The sequence below is a fragment of the Chrysochloris asiatica genome, unplaced genomic scaffold (assembly GCF_000296735.1).
Source record: "Chrysochloris asiatica unplaced genomic scaffold, ChrAsi1.0 scaffold00423, whole genome shotgun sequence".
NCBI lineage: Eukaryota > Metazoa > Chordata > Mammalia > Afrosoricida > Chrysochloridae > Chrysochloris > Chrysochloris asiatica.
The window spans coordinates 189,324-200,138 of NW_006408941.1; the positions used below are offsets into that span (position 1 = coordinate 189,324).

General features: G+C 47.6%; 1 protein-coding gene across 1 annotated transcript; it reads left to right on the forward strand.

Annotated features, from left to right (window-relative positions):
- The first annotated feature begins 425 nt into the window (after window positions 1-425).
- EIF6 (eukaryotic translation initiation factor 6) lies at window positions 426-6,230 on the forward strand. Its single transcript, XM_006876882.1, has 6 exons — window positions 426-431; window positions 716-834; window positions 971-1,056; window positions 4,931-5,106; window positions 5,653-5,829; window positions 6,018-6,230. Exons 2-6 carry the CDS (start codon window positions 728-730, stop codon window positions 6,228-6,230), a joined length of 759 nt encoding a protein of 252 aa, XP_006876944.1. The 5' UTR covers window positions 426-431; window positions 716-727.
- The last annotated feature ends 4,585 nt before the right edge of the window (window positions 6,231-10,815 follow it).

Consider the following 10,815-nt stretch of genomic DNA (forward strand, 5'->3'; position numbering starts at 1 on the left):
ACCCTCACTTCGCTCCTGATGGGTCATTCTCCTCTTTCCTGGATGTCTGTCCCACGTCTCACACCCAGTGTGGCAGAAATGAATTTATCTCCTTCCAAAGCTGGCCTTCCTCCTGCGTTCTTACTTCTTTAAATAATTCCATCATCAACTCATCTTTTGCGAGGCATCTCCGACTCCTCCTCTCCTTCATGCTTCACATTAGACCAGCGTCGGCTATCGGTCAGTTGTATTTTCTAAAAAACTGCTCAATGAATCTGCGCGCAAGCATGCTAGGGGCGGGACCGCGACTCTTCAATTTGCGATCATAGAGACCTGGGGGCTGAAGCTAGAGTGGCCATATGCGTGGCGAGGCTCGCTAGGCTCTGCCGGAAATATCTCTAGCGCCAGGCCGGAAAGAGTTTACTTAGGGAAGGGCAAGGGCTTGTTGCTGGGTGTAGAACTTGCGGCTGCTTAGGTTGTTTGGTGAGTTGGTGTGAAGGGAGATCGGAAGGGTCAGCTCCTGGCGATCGGGTCGTGAGTGTTGGGGACCGTCAGGGTAGGATTCAGGGCAGGAAATTGTGAAGGGTCCTAGTAGGTGGTACCCGAAGTCTGAGGTGCAGCTATTTGGGTACCAGGGGCCTAGAGGGGCGGGGTCGCGGCAAGGCCTGAGGGGCCAAGACCCGGGAACTCGGAGGTCGGGAGAAGATCGGCAGTCCCTGAAATTCCGGCCCCTCAGCTCCCAGGTCTCATGGCGGTCCGAGCGTCTTTCGAGAACAACTGTGAGATCGGCTGCTTTGCTAAGCTCACCAACACCTACTGCCTGGTGGCCATCGGGGGATCGGAGAACTTCTACAGGTGCGGCGGGAGCCCCTGGGCCCGCGGGCACTGTGTGGGTGGGTGGCGAGGAGGGGGATGCTGGGAGTTGGGGATTCCCTAGAGGGAGGCCACCAGTTCCTGAGGCTTCGTGACCGCCGAGTCCATGTCCCCACAGTGTGTTCGAGGGTGAGCTCGCCGATACCATCCCCGTGGTACACGCGTCCATCGCCGGCTGTCGGATCATCGGGCGCATGTGTGTGGGTAAGGCAGGTGGAGGAAATCCAAAGGAGTGGCGCTTCCCAGCACCTTTAATTACGAGGACGGGGAGTGAGCCAGGGATTTCCCGGCTTCCATTTACCGCAAGGAATTATAGAAAGGACCGTTTTGGTATCAGCCGATTTCAGGGACAATCTTTGTCAAAGGCTTTTATAGAAGAAAATAGCAAGCGCTTTCCCCCCTTACACTCCTAATCTCATTCTTCACAAAGATCCTGGGAGGCAGGAGGAATTATTTGCTTAATATGACTAATGAGCAAGACTAAGTAACTTCTCTCTCCTTTGAGTCTGAGTCAGTTGCTTGTTCTTTCTGTGCATCCGTTTATGCATTCCCTTTATGACATTGCCGAGTAACCTCCAACCCTGCGGTCCTACCCCTCAGCATTGCTGGCTCTGACCATTGGCTCTTTCTCTGAATTGAATCCTTGTCTCCTTTTACTGTCACCTCTTGTTCCTAATTCCATCCACTGGGGCCATATAAAAGTATGTTCCTTTTCTTTTTCTAACCTTAAGCTTGGTAAACCTTGGCCTGTTGAGTAGTTTCTTATTCAGGTGAAATACCCTGATCCTTAATGATAACATTAGGTCTTGAAGTCGTTTTGATGTACTATGGTGCTGCAGGATAAGCACTATTGGTAATTGCAACCCACCACTCACTCTGAGAAAGATGAGGCTTTCTGCTCACGTAAAGACTTGTTATTCGTAGGTGTTATCCAGTTGCTACCGACTCATAGCAACTCTGCGTAACAGAACGGAACACTGCCCTGTCCTGGGCCAACCTCACAATTGTTGCTATGTCTGAGCCCATTTATGCTGCCATATTGCCAATTCATCTCACTGGGCATTTTCCTCTTTTTCTCTGACCCTCCACTTTATAAACATGTAAAGACATCCAGCCCTGGAAACCCTATGCGGTGTCACCAGGAGTTAAAATCAACTCAATGACAGTGAGTGACTGAAAGATGCCACATATGAGAGCTGTTGGTATTTTTTATGATGGGAGTAAGTCAGGGTTAGAAGTTCAGGGTTGTGGCCTTTTGAGGATGGGTAGAGATCTAATCATGTCACAATATAATTGCAGTTTGTTCCTTGTTGCTGTATAGTACATTTTGTGCATATATGCCACAGTGTGTTTGTCTAGTTTGTTGACAATGGGCATTTGAGTAATTTTCAGTTTTGAGTATTATATATACTACTGCTATCTCTTATATGTTGTGTGTTGTACCCCACACTACCCTGGCTTCATTTTACTCAGCTGAAAAATATTCTTGATCTAAAACTATTTCATGTCTAATGCTATACATAGGAAATGTGTTTTGCATTATTTAGTGTAAAATCCACATACAAACCAAAGTTGTTAAATGGTACTTGCCATTTAGTTGTAACGTTTTTCTAAGAAGCTTTACACAGAACTTCCTTAGAGGAATGTCAGTGATGAATAGTTGATCAGTCCTTTGAAACATTTTCAGGGGAGATCTACAGAGTGTACTATATGTGAATTTATTTTCTTCCCACTGATGAAGTACTTCCTGACTAAGGAAAAGTGCCAGCAGGGACATTGTTCTCTTTTCAGTTACTACCCTTTGTCAAGGGTCCTGACATAGGTAGGACCCAGAAGGTCTTGCTGCGCTTGAAGATGGAGCACGTTGGCCTTGCTTAGTCCTCAGGCCTTCTCTGTATTTGTGAGCTGAATATATTTTAGGAAGATAAGCGACAGAACCAGATTTTATGCTGTGTTCTCTGATAGTAACCTTGACCTTTTGTGATCTACTGCCACCAGGTGTTTAGGAGGTCTTAGCAGATTTTCTTTGTGGAACTTAATGAGGGTGTCTTAGGCTGGACTCTCTAGAAAAGCAAAATCAGTGAAATGTGTGCATATACAAGGTGGCTTCACAAAGTTTGTGGATAAATTGAATTAAGATTATAAAAAATTTCCACGAACCTTTTGAAGCCCCCTGGTGTGTGTGTAAGAGAGTGAGAGCTTGAGAGAAGTGGGAGGTATCACAGGGAAATGGCTCCCACTGTTGTAGAGACTGGCAAGTCCCAAGTCCGTGGATGGCTGAAGGATTTTCCTGATTTGTGTGTCTGTAGGGGCTGAAGAGTCCAAGATTAGCAGGTTAGATGGTAGGTTGTTGGCTCTGGAAGCTGACAGATGCCAAAAACTGGAGATCAGATAATGAGTGAGCTTAGCTAGGACATCCATACACACACACACGCACACACACACACACACACACAGGATGTAGACCACACCTCTGAGGAAAGGCTGATTACATCAAATCGCATCGTGAAAGATGATTACACCATTATATACCTGCCAAACTATACTGTTATGTGACTTCCAAAACACAGGAAATTATGGCCCAGCCAGGTTGGCACACAATCTTAACCACCACAGTATGCTCATAGTATGCTATTATGGGTTATTTTTTGTTTAAAGCTTTTATTGTGAATTGAATGATAGTTTATATGGGAGAACATTGGTTTTGCTCGCTTTGTATTGTATTTTGTTTCATTGCAATGATTATAATCCCTTCCATGCATCATCATTCAATAGTATTTGCTTGTATTCCCTTTGTTTTGTTTTGATGTACACAAAAACACTCAGGAATATATAATTATTTAAACAACCAAAGGGCATATTCTACAAGCCTGTCTCATGGCTGCCAGCACATAGCCTTTCTCTTTCCATGAGTCTAGAGTCCTCAGCTGCTCTCTCTCCATGTCCTCATCTCTGTCTCCATCTCTGGTGTCACTGCTTCTCTGGATAATGTCCCACATTCCACTCATGCGCTTCTTCCTTGATGGTCCTAAGGTTCTCTGTTCCTGGAATATAAGATTAACTACTCCCCCCTTTTTGTTACAAAACTTCTACCTTTACAGTTGTGACAATTACAATTATTCATGATAACGGTTACTCATTATTGAATCATAAGAATCTTATCCCCATCTCCTTTCACCAGACCCATCTAGATAAGATAAAAACTATTCAGTGGGGATTCTATCTTCTCCTGCGCTCTGAAACTAAACTCCCTCTTCAAAACTTGTAAGTTAGTCACTTTGTGCCTTTACTGCCTCCCCACCTCCCGGCCCCATTTTAGGTAGCCAATATCTAAGATGCCTGTCCCTATCAACCCTGTGTACAGAAGGGATAGGAATGATCCTTGATGTGAAGACTCCTTTCCTCTCAGTATTTTGAGGTACTACATCCATAAGTATAGGTCAAGTTCATCAAATTGTAGCAATTTATACTTGTTTCCTTTATCAAATGTCTTTATCTTTCTCTAGTCAAGTTCTGATCATCAAGCCATTGAAGCTAGATCATCAAATGGGTACTATCTGCAAATTCGGGCTACTCTTTTTTTTTTAGTGAACATGTGTACTTAATCCTGTTGCATATGTACCTAGGTGTAGAAAGGTGAGGTCACCAGGTATGCAAATATGTTCACCCATTATAGATAATTCCAGAGGATTATCTGAAGTGGTTGACTAGCTTATACTTGTATCAAATTGCGTAAGAGCTTCAGTTGTCAACACTTGGTAGTGAAATTAGAATTTCTTTTTTAGCCATTCTGATAGGTGTGTGTAGTATTATATTAGTTCAAGTTTTAAATGTAAAATTGTGCCAAGAACCTTTCTTGCTAGTCTTGCTCTCCTCTGGATAATAGTGGCAAATGAAGTGGGTAAGGTGGGTTGGGGCAGGCTCCTGGGCCATCACTGGCCTGCACCTGCTTGATGAGCCTCCTCGCCCCCTGGGGTGTTGTATGGGTCAGTGGGTTAGAGGGCCTAAAGCTTTCCTGCAGAAACTGATTGGGCACAGCTGGTATCTTGTGTATTCATGGTTGCTTCTTGCCCTCTAGGGAACAGACATGGTCTCCTGGTGCCCAACAATACTACCGACCAGGAACTGCAACACATTCGCAACTCCCTCCCAGATTCAGTGCAGATCCGTCGTGTGGAGGAACGACTCTCAGCCCTGGGCAATGTCACCACCTGCAATGACTATGTGGCCTTGGTCCACCCAGACCTGGACAGGGTGAGGCAGCCTAACTTGTCCTTGAGTCATAGGATCATCCCTCGTCAGTGATTGGCCACTGTTCTTGCCAGTCAAGCAGAAATTATGGACATCTCTTGCAGGTTCTCTCATGCCAGCGTTTGTTAAGTGAGAACAGTACAGAGGTCTACCTTCCCTGGTGTGGTCAGTGTCAGAAAGAAGCTGTAGGGGGATTCATTCTTCAGAATAGGGGACCTAAAGAAGAGGGTGATTGTGGAGACCAGTCTCCTGGCTGTTTAGGATATGCATAGCTATGAGGCAGCTTCAGAAAGCTCATGGAAAAATGGAATTAAAAAAAAAAAAAAGGTATTTTTCCATGAGCTTTTTGAATCTCCCTCGTATTTGGGGCTCCAGAGCAGGCCTAGACTCTGCTTTAAGATATACTTTCTCCTTTCTCTGGGTGAGGCTTTTATATGTAGCTGCATAGCAAAGGAGAGGCTCAGGGATTCAAGCCAGGGTTGGTTCTGGCCATGGAAAGGCTCTGCTTCTCTGCTCTGCAAGGGCACAGTACCTCTTGTCATCCAATAGGAGACAGAAGAAATCCTTGCTGATGTGCTCAAGGTGGAAGTCTTCAGACAGACTGTGGCAGACCAGGTGCTAGTAGGAAGTTACTCTGTCTTCAGCAATCAGGGAGGGCTGGTGCATCCCAAGACTTCAATTGAAGATCAGGATGAGCTGTCCTCTCTCCTTCAGGTGCCCCTTGTGGTAAGCATTCCAGCTCTAACCCCCTTTCTTATGCTGCGGCAGACCAGTCTGTCCAGTGTTTGGGTATCTGGCTTCAGTTTGGTGTTGTGCTGCACATCAGGGAGCAGGGTATGGGGAGAGTCCTCATCAGGGAGGAGAGAGACTTTGGTCATGTGGCTGTGACCCACACTGAGACTGTCCTTTGTCAGGCGGGCACTGTGAACCGAGGCAGCGAGGTGATCGCTGCAGGGATGGTGGTGAACGACTGGTGTGCCTTCTGTGGCCTGGACACTACCAGCACGGAGCTGTCTGTGGTGGAGAGTGTCTTCAAACTGAATGAAGCCCAGCCCAGCACCATTGCCACCAGCATGCGGGATTCCCTCATTGACAGGTACCTGTGGCCTCGCCTCTCTTCTGCCTAGGGGTGGAGGGTCTCACTTCTTTGGAGGGTGGGGAGGAGGGTGGCGCCTAGCCTGGCCCTATGTATTTGCAGTGGTAGTTTCTCCTTGTGTGTGAGTGCTTGTCCACACACTGCTATGCAGCCCCAGGTGGCCTACCTATCTGCTCATTCATGCTCATCTTCAAAGTCTCAGTTTGGTGTCCCTTCTTTAAGCAAGCCAAAGAGCTCCCTGCCTATGAACTGTCTTATCTTATCACTGGCCACGTTGTTTTTTGTAGTTTGTGTTTGCTAGTGTGATGGTTTTCTGGGGCAGTAAAGAGCTGTTTGTTGAGGGAAGGTGGGGAGGTTACAGTTAGGAACTGAGGGGGCCCCAGATGCCTGGGAGAGATTGGCTGTGGGTAAGTATCTCATCAAATTCACAATCATCTGGGCTTTTGTGGGTTTCAGAAAAATAAACCATGTTCCTTGTCCCCAACCCAGAGATTCTGGAGTGGGGGGCTTGAGAAGCTTTTCTTTGGAAGAGCAGGACATCCTGTGCTCTGCTGCCCCTTCTTCATCTCACTGAGGAACCTCTCTCCAAAAATGCCATAACCAACGAGGCAGCAGAGTCTTTGATAGGATGTGAAACCCCCAAAACTCATAGCCATTGAGTTGAATCCTACTCATAGCAACCCCATATAGGGTTTCCAAAACAAAATATTTGCAGCAGACACCGTCATCTTTCTCCTTTGAACTGGTGGGTTTGAACTGCTGACCTTATGGTTGGTGTTCCGGTGTTTCTCCTACAGCACCACCAGGGCTTTTTTATACAGCTAGAAATCCCAAAGTCGAGTAACTGCCAAGTAACAGGCCCCCTACTCACTCTGAGCAAAATTTCCCTTTACTCATTCATTTGCCTGATGTTATTGAACCCTATGAACAAGGCCCCATGTAGAGGTTTTCTAGGCAGCTTAGTCTAGAGTTGCCTCAAGGGGCACAGGACATAGGAGGGGTACAAAGACAATGGTCGAACATAACTCTACCTTGAAAGGATTCAAAGTGCTTCAAGTGTCCTTAGATGGTATCAGAAGCTCTCATAGGAAACTTTCTGGGATCCAGAAAGGTTTCATGCAGGACAGATCATTTAGTCTAGGCATTAAGGAGTGAGTCGGCATTTGAATATGTGGAAATGCAAGGTGGGAAGCACCCTGAGAAAAACGGAGCTGGGGAGTGTGAAGGGGAAAAGTATTCCGGAGTGTTGAAGACTTTATCTTTTTAAGAAGTTTGAGTATAGGCCAGTGGTTTTCCTTGTATTGCTTGGGATGCTTGCTAAAATAAATTCTCACATCACTCCTGAAATTCTCATTCCTGAGGTCTGGGGTGGAGCCCTGCCATGCGTTTTTTCTCTTTCATACTCTTTTCTGGGTGCTTCTGTTGGTGGCAGTTTGGGTACCACATTATCAGACTCTTCTGTGGGTGCTGGAGAGTCATGGAAGGTTTGGAACAAGAAGGTGGTACAAGGGGTTTTGTCATTTGTTCAGCACTCTGTTAAGTCCCTACTATATGCCAGACAGTAGTGGTGTGGTCACAAATAAAATAGATACCCACCCTGCCCTTTGTAATGTTCACTTTTGGAAGGAAGACAGTGCTATGCTGTTAGTTACTTACACTGTTGGTCATTTAATTAAAAAAACAAAAGAACCCTTGTGGCAGCCTGAAAAAGACATTTCTGCTGTTCCTCAGAAACCCTATTTAGGGTCTCTGTGAGATGGAACTGACTCGACAACACTTAACAACAACTAGAAAACTACAGTAAATGTTAGATTTAACAGTGAAACACTAGAACAGTGCCATTCCAAAGGGGTAGAATTACCTATGGCACCGTCATTGCATTGTTTTGGTGGTCCTGATCTGTGCTGTTAAGACAAAGTATAAAGAAAAGGATATTGGAAAGGAAGAGACAAAATTCATTAAATTCCTTTGGGCTTGAACATGTTGAGTTTCAGGTGTCCATGACACCTTGCAGTAGAGATGTCAGGTCATTGTTGTTAAGTGCTGCTGAGTTGGTTATGATCCTAGCTACCTTGTATAGAGTGTCTATGGCTATAAATCTTTGTGGGAGCAGAAGGCCTTAGCTTTCTCCCACGGAGTAGCCAGTGGTCTCGAACCGCCAGTACTTATCCTACAGAGCCAATGATGATTAAAAATATGTGCCTCAATCTTGTGATTATCACCTCAAGTAAGAATGATTGTAATGATTACTGCTGAGCTGGTCTCTCTTCCTGCCTGGTACTGTGGCCTTTCCTGGTTAGTTGGCAGAGTTCTGGCCTCACCCTGCTAGTGGAAGACTTGTGGTCCAGGCACTTGCCCCATCCTGAGACTTCTGTAACCTTCTCTAATGTCTAATAGTCTTGTCCTCTGAGTTCTGGTGTATGACCAGTACCCGTTTGAATAAATTAATGAGTAAGTTGCCTCACCTGAGTGGGGAGAGTTTCTCTTAGTCTTGAAGTAGTGAGAGTTCTAGAACGGAAGGGTGACTCATGGGATGCATTCAAACCTGGAGCCTGGATGGGGCTAGGCAGGGCTCTTAAGCCTGAGCTGGAACAAAGGTTCAGGGGCAAGGGTGGAGACAAGCACCTTGAGAATGGAGGGTAGGGTAGGGTGTGTTCTGGGAAGCAACTATTGACATGCTCTTCCTCTTTCTTCAGCCTCACATGAGTCACCTGCTGTGCTGCTCCCTGGGCTCCTTGCTCCATGCCCCACCCAGTCTATCCCAGCTGCTGGCAGGGAGGCAACAGAGAGCTCACTGGGACTGTGTGGCTGGATGTCCAGCTCTTCTTCACCTGTGCCCATCTCCTGAACATACAGTTACTGTAAAAACTGCCATCTGGTGGCGGCTGTCAGGCCCTGTGACTGATTGATGACCCTGCTCTCTTGTTTTACTCTATTAAAGGACAGTTATCTCTGGCCATTTTGAATGTGTTGCTCGCCTGTGTTAGACTGGGAACCCAGATCACCACCCCAATCCCCACCATTCCAGAGCCCTGAAGAGATGGGCTAGGGCCCATCAGTTCCACTTCTTGCTCCCTCCTTATACCTCCCCATGCCCCCCACCCCTCACCTCCTGCCCAGTTAAGATGGGGGGCATGCCCCCTAGGGCAAGGGGAAGAAGCGCTTTCCACTGAGTTCTCACTCTCACCCAGCTTCAGCTTCTCAACCTCTGGAGAATCTGTTCCAAATATCCACTAAGTGGGACCCTGTAAGACTTTGGGCACCTGGCTACAGGGCAGTTTTTCCTTTGGCTTCAGATGCATGGAGGCCCTGAACACTGCAGATCAAATTCACAGGCCTTTGGAGCTGGGGTGGGGGTGGTGGGGTGGTGGTGAAGCGCCATCCGACTGATTGTTGTTATGTGCTGTGGAGTCGGTTCCGACTCATAGCGACCCTGTACAGGGTTTCCGAGGCGTTAAATCTTTACGGGAGCAGAATGCCTCGTCTTTCTCCCGCCATCTGACTGATAGCGGCCCTATATAGGATTTTCGAGATGAGATCTTGTAGAAAATCTCATCTTCCTCCTGCAGTCGCCGGTGTATACCCAACTGCCAACATGGCCTCTGTCTAGTGTTCTATAGAGACCACTATTGTTTTTGTTAATTGCCTTGGGAGTGGGTTCCGACCCATACAACCCTGTATAGGGTTTCTGGGGAGCCAGCTGGTGGGTTTGAACTGTTGACCTTGTGGTTCAGTCCAGTGCTGATCCTACAGCGTCCTACCAGGAGCCCCACTATGTACAAAAAAATCCACCGCCATCCAGTAGTTTCCAACTTGTAGTGATCCTATTATATAGGGTTTGTGAGCCTGTAAAAACAAACAGCGGATCTTTCTCTTGCAGAATGGCTGGTGGCTCAAACTGCGGTTAGCAACCCGAAACCTTACCCACAAACCCCTTTTAAGCCCCAGTAGGTTTTGGTGGGAGGAGGCAGTCATTTGTCTGGGGACCTTGGGAAGTCAGGGCCGGATTGGCCGCTTGCTGGTGTGCGCAGCCACGTGAGGTGGTGCCCCTCCCACCCCGGAAGAGCACGTTTCTGCTCAGAGGGTGAAGCGTGATGACGCTATGATGCTGACTTGTTCCGGTTGTTTCCCGGCCGGCGAACATCAACCTCTGGTTAAAAAGAGAGCCGAGTCTCTGGTTGTGAGAGGTGACGGAGCAGCGTGAGAACCTGAAGTGAGGTTGTTGCAGACTCGGGGCGCCCAGCTAAGCGGCGGCCAGGGCAGCCCCGGAAGACTCTGAGCGGCCCGGGCCCCAGCCCGAGCCGTGGGGGCCGTTGGACAACGTGCGCTTTCTCATCGTCTGCACCCCCTGGTACTGAGGTGGTTGTCCACCAGAGTCACCGACCGCAGTCATCGCTCCTGTTCTTGTCTGCCTTGGCATGTCCCGCATCTTGTCTCTCCTCAACCCCTGTACCTTCCTTGACTCACCTTACCTGTGGTCCCCTTGGCGCCTTGAGAGACTAGCTAAGAATTCGAAGAGGCCGTGAGGACTGGAAGAAGTTGGATAGGGCGGTGTTCCCAGCACACATGGGACTTTCTGGCCATCTCCACGCTCACCTCGGCATTCTGGGACCTGG